The 18,441-nt window shown below is 42.0% G+C and overlaps 1 protein-coding gene across 6 annotated transcripts in view; it reads left to right on the forward strand.

Annotated features, from left to right (window-relative positions):
- Window positions 1–18,441, forward strand: part of LOC135526004 (palmitoyltransferase ZDHHC14-like) — a 102,819-nt gene that overhangs the window by 26,175 nt on the left and 58,203 nt on the right. For 5 of the 6 annotated variants that reach the window (XM_064954017.1, XM_064954013.1, XM_064954016.1 and 2 more), the window contains one exon: window positions 17,334–17,494. In XM_064954017.1, coding sequence (XP_064810089.1) covers window positions 17,334–17,494 — 161 coding nt within the window. Of the gene's footprint in view, window positions 1–16,854; window positions 16,886–17,333; window positions 17,495–18,441 lie in introns of those variants that run through there. The other variant, XM_064954018.1, reaches the window with a different exon arrangement.

Raw genomic sequence — 18,441 nt, forward strand, 5'->3', positions numbered from 1 at the left:
TTCCTGCACAGAATTTGATACGTGACCAGGTTTATTTCTGTATTCTCTGTTTGGATCTGTCAGTCATAACTTCATGTAGGGCAGAACATTGTCCCACGGTTGGAAATGTTTTATTTCTACTCCCAGAGCGCTCATGTAAAGAAATACAGGAACCTTGGGCTAATTGGACATTCTTTTCTGGTTTCTTGGTATAGGAAACCAAATTCAGTAGGCCCAGTCTGCATGAGACAGTGGACCTTTATGGTGATCATTGTTGTTCTTGGGTTTGAGAAATCCTAGACCACTGCAGACCTAGAACCAGTATTAGAAGCAGCTCAATGAGTTATAGAGGCATGTTTCGAAGGGAAAGGGGATACCTAGTTAATTGTACAACTGATTGCATTCAACTGAAATGTATCTTCCGCATTTAACCCAACCCCACTAAATCAGGGAGGTGGGGGGAGGGGGGCTGCCTTAAATCGACATGCACGTCTTCATTGCCTGGGGAACAGTGGGTTTTAACTGCCTTGCTCACGTGCAGAATGACAGATTTTTACCTTGTTGGCTCGGGGATTCGATCTGGCCCATCCCTCTAACCACTAGGCGTATCACTGTAAGGAACGTAAGCTGGGTGGGGTGCTGGCATATCACCCTTAGGCTACATCATATAGTAAGTAAAGCACAAAACAACTGTCGGTCGTCAGACTGCAGTGATGTTTACCAGATTTCTGTGTAATGACGTGACAGGGAAACAGTAACTCAATTCCCTTTGTGTTAACCTACGTAAAAAAGCATGTCTTGGATGTTTGTTTAACTGGGAAGGGTAAAGATATATGCCAAGATATAATAGAATTAATAAAAAGACATCCTCCACTCAAACCGCAAGCCAAATTCTCTCCCTGCGCTGTAATGTCTTCCATATTGTTTGCTGACACAAATTCAATATAAAAGCTAAACCTGAATTCAAGGACTCTGCCCCTTCAACAGGATGGTTTGTTGGAATGAAAAGGATTTGAATGAATTTCATCGTACATTCTCCATCGTACGGCTTTTCACCCATCCTTTTCTTCTTTGACGTTGCTGTCAGTTCACTTCAATCGTGTGGTTGTTTCCACGGTAACCACTTCCCCACTGTCTATTGTCAGTCTCCATGGCAACAATATGCTAAACCTAAGTCCTGGGTTAATAGAGAGAAACAGTAATGGCGTCTTTTTGTAGGCACTAACTCCGCCGTGGTTCTTTGGACATAGCCTATGGGGAAATTAATGGGGGTTTTGTATAAATGCGGAAAATAAGGTCTATGGTAAACATGCTCTATGGGATAATCTTCATCGGCTAACTTCACTTTTTGTGATAAGTATTTTTGTAATCAAAAAGCACAAAGGCTTCTTAATACATAAAGGTAATGTTAACTTACTGATACATTTTTTTCTATCATAATACTGTATAAAATATCCTAAACCTGTTTTAACCTCAAACCTTATTCCAAAACCCCATTCTTTCCCCATAGGGATGGCTGAACGAACCAGAGGTAACTCATTTCCGGGTTTTAGTACTACAAGCTCTATTCAGAGTTTGGCACTGAACTGATAGGTGAGCAATGGTGCAGAAATGTCCTATTACAAAAAATAGCCCGTTGTAAAGGTCATGGGCTTCATCAGTCACCCCTGTATCGTTTAGATTAGCCAATTCTCCAGAAAGATCATTTAACTTGTATAGCGCTTTTCATTACAAAGAAAATGAGCTCAAAGCACTTAAAAAGCAAAACAAACAAAGAATACGTTTAAATTGGAGATGGAATGTCACTATTTGAAAGGCTGGTAGATGAGGCAGTTTGGATTAGACAGGTAGTAGAGCTTTCGCAGAGGGGGCTTTGATGGTACAGCCAGAGAAACAAAGACTGTCTGCCAAAATGGGCACAGAGTGCTTCATCAGTGCACCACATCTGCTTCTCTGGTGGTCAGTTCCTCCATAGGACCCATTCCTCTGTAGGTACTGGTCTTCCATTGCCCAACATGTAGCACCCACCTGGGGGATGACATGGATGCTGAAAAGCGCACAATATTCACCACATCTTGGCAGTGGTTAAAAACAGTCCCCGAGCCTCTAATGCCATCTCTAGACACAGCAGGCAGTGCTTCTTGTAATTCTTACCAACAGATTAAACAATAAAGGCTGGGATGCATTACTTGAATCCAAACAGCTAGCTAGCTGTAAGCCAAAGACATGCCTTTCCATCCCAATTCTGCAACTCTGAGAGTCAAGACCACTCATTCAAGGGTTGTTCTGTATTTATTCTTTCTACATTGTAGAATAATAGTGAAGGTATCAAAACAATGAAATGGCACATATGGAATCATGTAGTAAACAAAACATTTGAGATTCTTCTAAGTAGCCACCTTTTGCCTTGATGACCGCTTTGCACACACTTGGCATTCTCTCAACCAGCTTCACCTGGAATGCTTTTGAAGGAGTTTCCACATATACTGAGCACTTGTTGGTTGCTCATCCCAAACCATCTCAATTGGGTTGAAGTCGGGTGATTGTGGGGGCCAGGTCATCTGATGCAGCACTCCATCACTCTCATTCTTGGTCAAATAGTCCTTAGACAGCCTGGAGGTGTGTTGGGTCATTGTCTTGTTGAAAAACAAATGAACCACACATGCAGATATCATCCGTTCACCTACTCTGCATCTCACAAAGACATGGCGGTTGGGGGAAAAAAGGGCAGATTTCCGCCCGTCTAATGTCCATTGCTCGTGTTTCTTGGCCCAAGCAAGTCTCTTCTTCTTATTGGTGTCCTTTTAGTAGTGGTTTCTTTGCAGCAATTTGATCATGAAGGCCTGATTCACACAGTCTCCTCTGAACAGTTGATTGCTGAGATGGGTCTTACTTGAACTCTGAAGCATTTATTTGGGCTGTAATTTCTGAGGCTGGTAACTCTAATGAACTTATCCTCTGCAGCAGAGGTAACTCGGTCTTCCTTTCCTGTTGTCGTTCTCATGAGCCAGTTTCATCATTGCACTTGATGGTTTTTGCGACTGCACTTCTTAAGAAACTTCAAAAGTTCTTGACATTTTCCGCATTGACTGACCTTCATGTCTTAAAAGTAATGATGGACTGTCGTATCTCTTTGATTATTTGAGCTGTTCTTGCCATAATATGGACTTGGTCTTTTACCAAATAGGGCCATCTTCTGTATACCAACCCTGCCTTGTCACAACACAACTGATTGGCTCATATGCATTAAGAAGGAAAGAAATTCCACAAATTAAATTAACAAGGCACATGTGTTAATTGAAATGCATTCCGGGTGAGTATCCTCATGAACCTGGTTGAGAGAATGCCAAGAGTGCAAAGCTGTCATCAAGGCAAAGAATCGCAAATATAAAATATATATTGATTTAACACTTTTTGGCTACTACATGATTCCATATGTGTGTTATTTCATGGTGTTGATGTCTTCACTATTATTCTACAATGTAGAAATTAGTTAAAATAAAGAAAAAACCTGGAATGTGTCCAAACTTTTGACTGGTACTGTAAGTGATCAACCCCCACAGCAGTCAAACCCCACATTTGTATGAAAATACAACAAAAATAACAGCCCCCCTGCGATATTTACAGATCTTTCTGCCTAGCTGACCTCACGGAGAAGATGACCCCGTCATGACTCGTTTTAAGGGTGATTTCACACTTGGTCCCTTTTCAGCCAATTTTTGTGATCTCAGTACGGTTCGCTCAACCCCATCAAACACCTTTGGGATGAATTGGAACACCGATTGCGAGCCAGGCCTAAACACCCAGCATATCAGTGCCCGATCTCACTAATGCTCTTGTGGCTGAATGGAAGTAAATCCCCAGAGCAATGGAGGCTGTTTTAGCAGAAAAGGGGGGGGGGAATCTACTCCATATTAATGCTCATGATTTTGGAATGAGATGTTTTGTCATGCAGGTGTTCACATCCTTTTGGTCATATAGTGTTCTGATTACAATCTTTCTCGTATTTTAACTAAATGCAATCAATTAACTTCCAAATTGTAAGTAGGTATATCTAGCTGTCTGATAACACATTCTGATTAAAAGATTTTGGTTTGCTTTCACATTGCTATGTTTTAAAAGAAAGAGGACTCGGTCCACAAAATAGGTGAACTGGCTAAAGAGTTGTGTCCTCATTCAAAGGCGAGGGCAATGTGAATACAAAGACCACATTTTTTTTTTTTTTTTATTATTTTTTTACCCCAGAGTTCACTTTAAAGAGGAATATACGTGAAAACACCCTAAATTGGTGTCTTGGAACTACCCATCCCGGATCCGGGAGAATTGCCATCAACTACACTAATTAGCATAGCGCAACGGTCAAAAAATATTACTAGAAAATATTCATATTCATGAAATCACAAGTGAAATATAGTGAAACACAGCTTAGCCTTTTTGTTAATCACCCTGTCATCTCAGATTTTGAAATTGCTTTACAGCCAAAGCAAGACAAGCGTTTGTGTAAGTTTATCGATAGCATAGCATATGTCCAGCTAGAAGCAGGAAGCTTGGTCACGAAAATCAGAAAAGCAATCAAATTAACCGTTTACCTTTGATCTTCGGATGTTTTCACTCACGAGACTCCCAGTTAGACAGCAAATGTTCCTTTTGTTCCATAAAGATTATTTTTATACCCAAAATACCTCCGTTTGTTGGTCACGTTATGTTGAGAAATCCACCGGAAATAGCGGTCACGACAATGCCGGAAATTCCAAATTATATCCATAATATCGACAGACACATGGCAAACGTTTTTTTTATAATCGTCAAGGTGTTTTTCAAATATCCATTCGATAATCTATCAACCGGGACAATTGGCTTTTCAGTAGGAGCGAGAGGAAAAATGACTACCTCTGTCTTTTACGCAAGAATCACTCTGAGAGCCCTCAGCTGGCCACTTACACAATGATGTAGTTTACGCTCATTCTTCAACATAAAGGCGTGAAACTACGTCAAAATGCTGTAGACACCTTAGGGAATAGGTAGAAAAAGGAATATGGTTGATATCCCTTTCAATGGCCAATAGGGGTGCATAGGAACACAACGGTTTCAAAATAAGAGGCACTTCCTGATTGGATTTTCCTCAGGGTTTCGCCTGCAATATCAGTTCTGTTATACTCACAGACAATATTTTGACAGTTTTGGAAACTTTAGAGTTTTCTATCCTAAGCTGTCAATTATATGCATATTCTAGCATCTGGTCCTGAGAAATAGGCGGTTCACTTTGGGAACGTTGTTTTTCCAAAAATAAAAATAGTGCCTCCTAGTTTCAAGAGGTTTTAACAGACCTGCAGTAGCCTAGACATGGCTCCATCGATCCATGTCTGTGGGTAAAGTGAAGGCCTGATGTAGAATGTTCTGCCCTCCTTACTGGCCTCAGTTTGGAACCTCTGTCCGTCTCCATGACCTCATCACCTCTTAACACACCTGACTGTTTCTCCATTATATTTGGCTTGTCACCCAGCGCCAGAATGTATTAGATGCGTTAGGGATGCACATTGCTTCACTGGCTGTCAGTAAACTCTGCATTTAAGGAGAAAACACATTGCACTGAATTACGCTCTGCCGTTCGTTCTCAGTTCATTCGCTTGCTGACTGCGCAGTGTGTTTTAAAGGCCCCTATGCCATCTTTATAATTGTATTTTTAAATAATCACTGCATGTCTAATAAATCACTGTGTAAATCACTGTGTGAAAAGAAGGCCTCCTTTTGGGCATTGGCCACGCAGAACCTTTAAATCTGTCATCTGCAGTGGCCGTACAGCATTTACTGTGATACGGCCTCTGTAGAATATCAGGGCATTCATACTACTTGCGCTTCGCGGAGCAGAGCTGTTGTGAAGGAAGTTGTCAAGGAAGTGAGCTTGTGTTTATATAGGACCTCCCACCCCACCTACCATTAACCAACCATTCTCAATGTGGAGCTATACGGAGCCCTCTCCATTGTTGCAAAATTTTGGAGGCGCTCAGTGATGCGGTACAGATCTCGATTTAGCCTCCACAAGCCTCCGGAGGTGCTGCAATTGCATCACACACTTCGTACAGAGTCTCCAGATGCCAATCCGGAGAAAGCATAAATGGGCTTTTTGGAAGCAAATTTGAAGATATTTACATACACAGACCTGATTGGTTGATAGGATGTTCTAGAGCCAATCCCCTTACCCAGATGAACAGTCATTGGTCTATTATAATCAGATCACATTGTGATGTGGGCAAAAAGTTCCATCCCACCTGACCAGACTAAAATTCCAGGATTTATTTTTCAAACCACTCTTACACAAACACGGTATCATCATTTTCAAAATGTTAGTGTTATTTGAAACTCATTGTGGAAATATACTTTTTTTTAAAGCAGGAGACTCACATTTTAAACTGCACTGCCCCTTTAAAGGACTAGAATCGGTTTACACTTGGTTTGCAAATGACTGCCGGCTAAGTACACTCGGCAGGCAAACTACCGGTGTGTCCATACATTTAATCTAAATAGTCAGGACAGAGTTCATGGTTTGAGATGGTGTGTTTTTTTTGTTGCAACTAATCTTGCATACAAATTGCATTACGCAGCCTCCTAGATTAGGAAAAGTCTATATTTTGATCGTATCTAGGCCTAAGTGGATCCTGAAATTACTGTCAGAAACGTCCATGTTGGATCAATCTACCCAGAAATGATTAAAACACCTAACCAAATGATTAAAACACCTATCGTCAAGCATTTGGCATCAATTCTTACCTCGACATGCTAAGCACTCGAGCCGAGGCAGGCTCGCCTTCCTCCCTTAACCATGATTTCATATTAATTATATTTTGCGATACTTGGCCTTTTTAAGTGGATGGAATTCAATAAAAGTCAAAGAAAGAACAAACTACTGTTTTGTAGTAGTTTGGCCAAAATAGCCTACAGTCTGTAAAAGCTTGACAAATACCCTCTGGCTGTCCTTTTGGTCAGAACTTTGAACACCTTTGACATGAAAAGCAGAGTAGAAATGCTTTCAAATTCCCAGGAAAGTCTTAGGATGAGACATGTACTACCTGAAAGCTACGCTCACCTTGCTTGCAGCAATGGGCCGTGGGAGAGATTTCCTCACATGAGCCTTGTAAAACGCTTCACATCTCTAGCGATTTCTCATTAGCTCTGGTAATTGCTGGATTCATCAATGTGGTATGTATGACCAATCAGACTGAATGGAAGTCAGATTGAATGGGTAGATAAAAAGAGCTCCCTTAACGAACGACATTGGACATTGATTTTTGTTTTCCTAGAGATTTGTACTTTCAGTCTGCTTATTCTGGTTAAACGGACTCGCAGAGCACAGCTTGAGTGACTGGCCTTAAATCCTTCCCACATTTGGATTGGGGGGGGGGGGGGGGGGTTCTGTGTCAAAACACTTTGGTCTATGTAGAGCTTTTAAATAAATTAGGCCTACCTGGTTTTACTCCTCGCCGTGATTCCCTTAACTCATGTCTTACATTTTCAGGCACCTGTCTCTTTCTAAGGCGTTGAACCGTTAAACCTTGTCCATTCCCTACAGATGAGACCAGCTCACCTTGAATGGATTTCATGTCAGGGAGATGTCACAGCAGCTCCTGTGGGGTTCCCTTTACATTAGCTGGAGCGAAACAGGCGGGGATTAGTCTTGTCCAGCTTGCTGCTCAAACTACCAAGGGGGTGTGTGTGTGTGTGTGTGTGTGTGTGTGTAAGTTGAAGCAACCAAGCCTTGCACTTGGCCTGCATTGACAGGGCGAAACACACTTGGCTTAGTTCTCAGAATGCTTAATTACTCTCCATTAGTGTGTGAGCTCTCCAGAGCAATGTGAAATAGGAGCGGTGGGAACCACAGATTCAGGTCATCTGTGAGCTGTATTAATTGTCCCACCTCTTCTTACTCACTGGTGTACTACTGGTGATTGTAGCCTATCCCACAGCATAAGCTTAGCAGCCTCTGGTTTCCTGTTCAGTTTTTTTCTTTATGCTCTTGAGAAATATTTTTTTAAGTTTTTATCGACTTAGTTTGTTTGATGCACTTATCTGTTCAGCTTTGTGAAAAGCAGAGTGCCTTGCGATAGTTGTTGAAATGATTGGAGTCTTTCAGTGTTTTGTATGGTCAGTGTTTTTGTATGGGCTGTCTGTTGGCCACTGAATAAGTGGGATGAATCTGTTTGGTATCTTGTTGCTTGCCCTCTGGCAATAAAGCCAAACAAGCCGCTTATAAACAATACATTATGTTTCTTTTTCGGAGCTCCACCATGACAAAACAACATCAACTTGCCCTTTTGTGTTTTCCTCCCAGAGCCTCGCAGGGTGGATCATTTGGGCTGGGGACCTTAGCTCTCTGAGATCTATACTGTTTAACAAGCCCTGGATGCATCCAGAGCAGAAAGGAACACTCACTCTACTCATCCTAGCCTGGGTTAACCCTCCCACAGAGGGAGCACATGTACTCTACCGTCCATATGATAACAACAGAGAGACATTCAAACTGTAGTTTCATTCCAACTTGTTAGGTGGTTTGCATCATTGAAAGCAGGCGACACTGGATTGATGGAAACACTATTGATGGACTACTATGGTCAGAGTGGCCTGCTATACTGCAGGGTCAGGATCATGGTGGTGGTGATGGACTATAGATGTAAAGTCCCAGCATGACTCTGGGGGTTTGGCCTGGTAATGGATTAGACCATCAGGCAGGAGCAAGCCTCTGGAATACATCTCCCTTCCTGTAATCTCTCCCCACAGGGACAGCCATGTTCAAAACAAACATGATCTCTCTTCAGACACACAGTGGTGGAGCGGGATCCACTGGTTCTGTACTAATTCATTGGGGTGAGAGATTCATTATGCGATGGGTTGTCTGCATTCGTTCACCTAACGTAGCAGGCGTGAAATAAACACCGTGGTGGCGTTTCTGGTCATGACGAGAAACTAAACTACTGTCGGTGGAGGATCTCTTCTGCACTCTTCAACCAATCCTGTAAATGTGGAGGAGGAGTTAAGATGGAGTGTCTCCTTGTTAACGTCCAAAAGGGGAAGTCTCGTCACAGGCTCTTTCCATTTCCCCTGAAAACCAGATGCATCTGGTTGATTCCAAACCGCTGAGGGTGGCATTCATAGTCGTGGGAGAATCTCAATTGCATACTCCTCAAGCCCTCTCTCCTCGCCTCCTCCTCAAAACCCATTAGAGGAGAAGGTCAGAGGGGAGGGTTTTGAGAAGGATGCAATGAGACAGGTCGTGAGGTGTATGCAATTGAGATTCTCCCACTGACTATGAATGACTTCTGATCTACCCTGCTCTACCTTCTTATCTACCCTGCTCTTCCAACACATGGCTGAGGAAGAGAGTGCTCAGACACACAGAGGTTTTCCAGGCACACAGCAGAGCACGTTCAATTTAGTCCATCTCTGGTAGAACATGAACTGCAGGATATTAGACCAGCCATCCCTGCTGTTATCCCATCAGTATGTGTCTAGAGTAGACCCCTGCTGACAGAGGTTGGACCAAGTCACTATTATTTGAGTCACAAGCAAGTCTCAAGTAGGGCTGTGGCGGTCATGAAATTTTGTTAGCCAGTGATTGTCAACCAAATAACTGCCAGTCTCAATGTAATTGACCGTTAATTTGCTATGTCTTCCACCCATAGGCTACAAGCTACTGATGCAGACCTTTGGAACATCTACATTTAAAAGATAAATCCGTTATTTCTTTCAGACAGGTCTAAAGAAACATGATATGAAGAAATTTATTTCAGAAGAACAGAATACTCTGCATTTTCCTTATGTTAGGCCCTGTGCTATGCCATATGGCTGTGAGCTACACTAGTTTATTTAGCAGACAAGGTTTGCTTAGAATTCTGTGGCATCTGGATAAGAGCGTCTGCTAAATGACTTAAATGTAAATGTAAATTATTTTTTATTATGTTATAGTATAAAGAATACTATTGAACATGGCTTAATAAAATAGAAAGGATATTTTCTCAGATTTCAAAGGAAGTGCGCACATGCGGCTTTTCTGTGTTGAACGGTTGACAAAGAAACTGGTCCTCTATGCTTCATTTAGAGTTACTTATGTAACTTGAGTTGTGATACAAACGTTGGGCCATATGTTTTGATTTTTAATACATTCTAAGGCTGCATGATGGAACTAATGATGATCTGAAAAAAGTTGCAAGCTGCACACACTTCATCATTCTCTCATTCACAATTTGACAAGCACTTGATAAAATTCTCATCAGTCCTCAAATTTCCCGGCGGCATCCCCCTTGTGTGGCCGTAATGCCCCCTAAAAAATCCATGCCTTTTGTTGCCATTGTGCCTTTGGGCTGAATATAATATGCTAATTATAATTCCTTTCTCCCGGCTGCTGTGCTCCGAACGACTTCTCATTCACATAGCTCTCTCGCATATGCCCGTCACGTGATCGGGTCCCTCTCCCATGCATTTCAGCTAAGAAGTAGGCTAAAAGTGAATGAAGACGGACACATCGGGGATGCAACTGCCCGCGTTCCTCTTATCGAATTCCGAGTTGCATATTGAAGATGTTAGAACTGTCCACGTTTACTTTTCTTCAGCCAATAAGATGAGTAGGCCTATGTCAATATACTGTCCCCCATAGTACAAAAGTTGACCTATTCGAGAAATAAATATTTCAAAAATACTCTGGGAAAGTTGTGGGATGTGATAGATCCCAAATTAATACAACCACTCGCATTAAACATTTTTTTAAAGCAATGAGGCTGATCGTTTAGCTTAAAATGTTGATAAAGTATTTGGGTCATTTTTTTCACATTATAAGCACAGCCTATGTATGCCAGTTAGGCTCTACACAGGTTATGAAGCAGATTAATTTGCTTAATTTTAAGACGTTTTTTGGCCACTTTAGTTGTGATACAAACCTTATCAAAACATGTAGGCCTATGGGCTAGGATTCATGAGGTGTGTGACTTTGAAAAAGTGCGGTTTCTTGCCTTAATGCACAAGCTGGGCATCATTCACAAGTGATAATACATAATTCACAAGTGATAGGCTAATATTGTCACCCATCAGACTATTCTTAATTTAATGTTGTCTTTACATATACTAAATAATACATGTGTGAAATTAGTTTTGATTTAGAATTGACCGTTATCTCGGAGCAGGGGCACTTAAATAGCAAATGGAGGACGCTTTTCCCATAGTTAATTTTCATGCCAGCCAGGTAGGCTATACTCCTGTTGTAAAGTGAAGCAATGTGCTTAATATTAGGAAAGTTGATAAATAAATATAGTAGGCCTATCCTTTAGAAAGCTGATGGGATCTTCCTATTTTTAATATAGCCATCAAAACTGTGATTTCTCACAAAATTGCATAGCCTATAGAAATGTTGTGCAACTCATGGGCACTCATTAAGTGTTTGATTAGATTTTTGATTACATTTGCATTGTCAGAGTGATTTAGAGGGACAATAGAGTGCTGAGTACCAGGCAGTTATCAAGTGTGGTAGGCTACTAATGACCATCAGCAGCATCAGAGCTTGGAGGAGCCTAATTACCGTGACTAATCGGTCATGTGGAATTTGACTGCAGTCATGACTCGTGACCGCCGGCTTGGCGGTAATACGGTCACTTTAACAGCCTTAGTCTCAACTCACAAGGTCCAAGTCTCAAGTCAAGTCCCCAGTAGAATGGGTTGAGACTCGAGTCAAGTCCAAAGTCGTGCATTCTAAGAGCAAGTCCCCCAAAAATTCAAGTTAAGTCTGAAGTAAAGTAAAATAAAAATCTATACAGGCAATGACATTTTTTGTATGTTTATTGAGGCTAACAGACAGCCCTTTTCATTATTTTGACGACAACAAATTCCAAATGCAAGCTTCATAAGTCAATTATACATTTCAAGCAATGTTGACATACCAAAAGACCAGTAGGCCTATGCTAGTAATTGTTGCTTGACGCCTCTCTGGTGAGCTTGCAAGGTAAACAGTTCATATTCTTGATCACATATTATTTTTGGTGCATGTTCATTTATGGCAATCCTCTCTCGTTACGATTGATCTGCACCCGATCCTATAGCTGTACAACGAATCACCAATCTGTTCGCAAGCTCTGTGGTTTTCAAACTTTTTGACCTGCGACCCCCAAAAAGGAGTGGTTCAAAGCATGCGACCCCGGCACATGCACACGCGCACAAGATGCAAGATCCAGAAATAAACGTGCATTTTGAGCTGAGTTAATAGAAACAAGGGATATCATGTCACATTGTCACTTCTCTGGAGTCCAGATCAAGAAGGATCAAACGGTGGCTGCAGGATCGGATGGAAAGCATGATCTGTCTGTGGACTTTTTCCTCAGAAATATTGTAACATATTCTGGCAAATAAATGACATCTTCTTCCCATAAGTATTGAAGGTAGTGCGATGATATCTTTAGACATATAGCCAATACCATCACTGAGGAATATTAATTATAACCCACCCAAACAAGGCCTATTGGAAATATGGAAAATGATCAATGAAGTCATCAGGTAGCCAGACTATTGTCGTGGCAAAGGTGCGTCTGTAGCCAATTGCTAAATGGTACTTTATATGGATAATGTTAATTTACAGTAGGTAGTTATAGGCTATTCTGTTTTAATTCAATTTTTTTTTTTTTTTTTTACAAGCACTTTCTGGTCACTAATCTGAGTGTGCGTTTCCTTTGCGCACCAACGCTGATGACTGGTCAACAGTCCAGAATGGCAACTTTTTGGTTCTGAAGCACAGATTAGATGTTTTTTTAAACAAGAATTTGGTGTTAATGCCATAGGCCTATGTTAGTGACCAGATCGAATAAGCAAAGGTAGAAATATAAAATACAAATGGTTGTAAATTTCTATGCAATTAATACATTTTTCTTGATTTCAGTTTCACACTTGCAACCTCCCAGTACCTTCTTACTGCTCTAGCTTACCCGACCTGTGTTGATTAATAGTTTGCTAGTCCAGTCAGAGGGTTGAGTGTACATTTCACTAGCCAATCTGGTGCGATACTGTCTCTGGCTGCGTGGAGAGTAATCCACAGAGACTCTGTGCCACAAAATGAGTGACGAAACGTTACAAAACCTGGTCAGATCATTTCAAGTCATCAGTCAAGTCTTAGTTATTTTATTTCCTATCAGTTGAGTTTCAAGTCATCAAAAAACACGACCACACGGTTTCATCCACACACCTCTACTTTTACACTCGCTTTCTGTGGGAGCTCATTTTTCTCTGCAGCTCTGGGAACTTAGTGAAACGGGAGCTACTCTCACCTTGTCTCTATTACTTGGTCACTTTCTATAGTAGGTCCAGGTGTGGCATGTTAGCCAGCTGCAGGCAGCAACTGCTGCCCAGTTGTGGTATTAATAAAGCCTTCATAATGTAGTGTCCCATGTACCCTGGCAGCAGCCCCAGCGAGGGATGGGAGCGTTGGAATGGGATTGGCAAGGACCAGGGTGTACCTTAGGGGCAGGCCAGCAGTCCCGGCACGCAGACACCTGATACACAGAACCGGAAAAGACCGTGGATCGAAAGACTGTCACACCCGCAATCTGGCCGTCAATACACTCCTCTCACCTCCTGGCCAAGGTTCCTTTAGTTTTGGCTGCATTCATTTTGGCTGGTCGACGAAAAACAAAACCTGAAACCTGAGATGGTTACATTTTTACCAGCCAGCGTTAAAACATTGATGGATCCTTAGCGCTACTGAGCTTCAGCTTTGGACTCCCATCCTCCACTTAAGCACCAAAGCCCAGAATGACATACTTATTAATAGTGTGGCCAGGTTGGTGGGAGTGCTGGCTCCAGTCCTGGCACTGGCTCTGCACAGCGGGTATGGCCAGGCTTCCAAGGTGTTGCCATCTGGAGGGAGGTGATGGTGATACATTCAGGATGACTTATATCCGCTTGGAAGTAACAGGCCTCTGCCATAACTCTGCTGGATAGTCAACCACCACAGCTCCCTGCTTCACAGTATCTTTGCCTAGTATGCTATGTTTCCTGGTTCTCACATAGTGCCAGTAACTAACAGATTGCAAACATGACTAAATATAGCCTGCTCTCACCTCTCTTATCACATCTCTAAATCCACATACGAGGAAGGATGTATGTCACCTCTCTCCCACTTGTCACGCTCATCAACCTATCACTATCACTGCCTTTTAGAGGCCCTAGCCAGGTCTTTATGATCAAGTGTGTTTTTGCTTGGAATTGATTTTCATACAACAATCAATGAATGAGAGTAGCTGAAGTGCTCTGAACGGCAGTAATGCTTGTCCTCTCGTCGCAGGCATTTCCCCCTCCTGCTGTTGAATATCATACTAATGGAATAATGGAGCCCTCTCGCCTCGCTGGACCCTATCGCATGTCATCGAGCCCCCTCACAACAATTCATCCTTTCTGAGAGACAATAATGGAGGTTTAGGATCACTTCTGTGTTGTGAATGGAACAATTTGGGCACAGTTCAATGTTAAGTGATGTGTTATTTGTGAATGGCATTTGTTGACGTGTGTGACTCATTAACCGTTTTTACAAGTCTGATCGGGTGAAGTCCTTCCTCCTTACATCCCTCAGTGATCATAGCAATATATCTGCTACATCCATGGTTATAAAATATGTGGTTAACTTTATGGATAAAAGGTAACATTGTGCTGCCCGCTTCATTGATCTGTCAAAGGCCTTCAATACTATTGATCACTCACTGCTAATTCAGAAGCTTTCCTCAATTGACCTCGACCTTCCCGCATTCAACAGTTTTCAAAATGACATGACAGATAGAAGTCAATGTGTTATATACTGATGGTGTTAAATCGGGTTTTCTGGACATAACAAAAAGTGTCCCACACTTGTCTATTTGTGGAAAAATCCCCCTGATTTAATTATTTTGTCTTATCCCTATTCACTTATGGCCCTACCTACTAAAAAATGACTTTTAAAATTATTATATAAGCAAATATTATTTATTTGGAACGGCAAGCCAGACAAAATGAAATGGGCCTATTTATATAATCAATATGAATTCTGAGGGCAGAAATTATTCAATATTAAGCATTGGCCCTCTCACTAAAGGCTTTATTCATACAAAAACTAGACTTAAATCCGAACGGATTCTCTAGCAGATTTGTAAGAATGGCCCCGTGTTTGATACTGTATGTACAGTGCATTCGGGAAGTACTCGGGCCCACAATTTTCCTTCATCAGTCTACACACACTACCCCATAATGACAAAGAAAAAACAGTTTTTTATTTTTTATTTTGCTAATGTATAAAAATAAAACCTAATAAACCGAAGTATTCAAACCCTTTGCTATGAGCCTCCAAATTGAGCTCAGGTGCATCCTGTTTCCATTGATCATTCTTGAGATGTTTCTACAACTTCATTGGAGTCCACCTGTGGTAAATTTAGTTGATTGGACATGATTTGGAAAGGCACACACCTGTCTATATAAGATCCAACAGTTGACATGTCTTGGTTTTTGTTCTGACATGCAATGAGGTTGAAGGAATTGTCCGTAGTGCTCAGAGACAGGATTGTGTCAAGGCACAGATCTGTGGAATGGTACCAAACCATTTCTGCAGCAAGAACACAGTGTCCTCCATCATTCTTTAAATGGGGGAAGTTTGTAACCACCAAGAATCTTCCTAGAGCTGGCCGCCTAGCCAAACTGTGCAATCAGGAGAAAGCCTTGGACCAAGAACCCGATGGTCACTCTGACAGAGCTCCAGAGTTCCACTGTGGAGATGGAAGAACCTTCCAGAAGGACAACCATTTCTGCAGCACTCCACCAATCAGGCCTTTATGGAAGCCACTCCCCAGTAAAAGGCACATGACAGCCAGCCTGGAAAAGAACAAAAGAACAAAATAATATTTTTTATAGTAATAGTTTTTTTGTTGTAAACATTTGTAAAAACCTGTTTTGCCTTGTCATTATGGGGTATTGTATGGAGATTTATGAGGGGGGAATAATTGAATACATTTTAGACTAAGGCTGTAACGTAACAAAATGTGGAAAAAGTCAAGGGGTCTGAATAGTTTCTGAATGCACTGTATATACAGTACCAGTCAAAAGTTTGTACAACTACTCATTCAAGGGTTTTTCTTTATTTTTACTATTTTCTATGACAGCTTTGCACACTCTTGGCATTTCTCTCAAGTTTCACCTGGAATACTTTTCCAACAGTCTTGAAGGAGATCCCACATATACTGAGCACTTGTTGACTTGTTTGTCCTTCACTCTACGGTCCAACTCATCCCAAGCATTGCCTCTATGGCAATTCAGAAAACTGATTGCGGACCTTATTACTGATGAATGTCTTTGTTATTTATGACAGTGTTTTCCTTTCCTTTCTGCTTCCATTTTGTATTTATATTTTGATGTCTGTGTTTTCTGTCATTTCTGTAATTCAGGGCTCATCTGTAAAAGAGACCTTGGTCTCAGTATGACTCCCTGATTCAAAATAATAATACAAAAAATGTACTTCTCAAAGTATTGTCATACAAGACTTGCTCTCCTTTGCTATTCAGCATTTTCTTTTTATATTTTACCCCCATTTTTCTCCCCAATTTCGATCTTGGCTCATTGCTGCACCTCCCCAACTTGCTCGGGAGAGGAGAAGGTGGAGTCATGCGTCCTCCGAAACATGACACGCCTAACCACACTCCTTAACACCAGCCAACTTAACCCAGAAAAGCCGCACCAATGCTGTAGGAGGAAACACCGTTTAACTGGTGACCTGGGTCAGCCTGCAGGCACCGGCCAGCTCAAATAGTGGATAGAGCGTGATGAGTCAAGTTGGGCTATTGGACAAATTCAGATGCTTCGTTCCGTTTGCTTCCGTCTTTAACAAATGTTTTGCAATGTCATCGGAGTAATGAATACGCCTGAGGTGAGCCAGCACTAGGGGGAGAGAGCTGTCAGGCGTAAAACAAAAAACTGTGGTGCGCATATGTCTTGTTATGCTGTCTTGCATGCAAATTCCCCAGAGTAGCCTCAAGTTTACCTCTTCCTCTCTGGTTTTATTTAAATTACACAACTTTCCCCAGGCCTTTTATAGCCAATTGTCTAGTTAGGCTATAAGATGAAAAATAACGTTTTTAGATAAGAGGTGATGAGTCTCTATCTAATATCTACGCTCTGCTTTGAAATTGAGCTTGGTGTGGAGGATAATTCTACCCACTTCCAACCCAACACTTTTTCCTGTCCTGCGAACATACGCCGCTGTTTCTAGTGATGGTCATGTGTTTGGCTTGGTGCAGCCTGCTCTGAATACTACAGTATACTGAAGATCTGTATGAGTCTGACTCTGGCCCTTTCTCTCTCGTGTTCTACCCTAGCTGTCCGTTCCTGTCGATGCAGATCACCCCAGCCATCCCAGTGATAGCGGGGGTGCTGTTTGTCTTTGTGCTGGGGACTCTCTTCAGGACCAGCTTCAGTGACCCAGGGGTCCTGCCCCGAGCAACGCCCGATGAAGCTGCTGACCTGGAGAGACAGATCGGTAAGGAGACCTCTCTCTATTCGCTCTTTGTCACATTTCCTCTTTCTCACTTCTTCTTAATCCTCCCTCTCACACACTCCCTCCCACACGTCTCACACACCATCCTCCTTTTCCTCCCTCCCTCCCTCCTTCTTTCATGTTCCCTCCTCTGTACATCCACCCCTCCCTCTCACCTTGACCTCCACCTGCTAGGCTAAGACCAGTGGTCTTGTTGTCTGACTGATGCCTCTCCCTCAGGGGTAGCTGTGTTCCATTTTGCCCCTTGCAGGTCACATACAGTGCATCCGGAAACTATTCAGACCCTTTGACTTTTTCCACATTTTGTTACGTTACAGCCTTATTCTAAAATCGATTAAATAAATGTTTTTCCTCATCAATCTACAAACAATACCCCATAATGAAAAAACGACAACAGTTTTACATTTTTTTTGTTGCAAATGTATTACAAATAAAAAACAAATACCTTATTTACATGATGTTCAGACTCTTTGCTGTGAGACTCGAAATTGAGCTCAGGTGCATCCTGTTTCCATTGATCATCCTTGATGTTTTTACAGCTTGATTAGCTGTAGAATTCAATTGATTGGACTTGATTTGGAAAGGCACACACCTGTCTATATAAGGTCCCACAGTTGACCGTGCATGTCAGTGCAACAACCAAGCCGTGAGGTTGAAGGGATTATCCGTAGAGCTCCGAGATATTATTGTGTCGAGGCACAGGTCTGGGGAAGTGTACCAAAAAACATCTGCAGCATTGAAGGTCCCCAAGAACACAGTGGCCTCCATCATTCTTAAATGGAAGAAGTTTGGAACCATCAAGACGGCCAAACTGAGCAATCGGGGGAGAAGGGCCTTGGTCAGGAGGTAACCACCTGAAGGTCACTCTGACAGAGCTCCAGTGTTTCCTCTGTGGAGTTGGGAGAACCTTCCAGAAGGACAACCATCTC

The sequence above is a fragment of the Oncorhynchus masou genome, chromosome 32 (genome assembly GCF_036934945.1).
Source record: "Oncorhynchus masou masou isolate Uvic2021 chromosome 32, UVic_Omas_1.1, whole genome shotgun sequence".
In the NCBI taxonomy this organism is placed as follows: domain Eukaryota; kingdom Metazoa; phylum Chordata; class Actinopteri; order Salmoniformes; family Salmonidae; genus Oncorhynchus; species Oncorhynchus masou.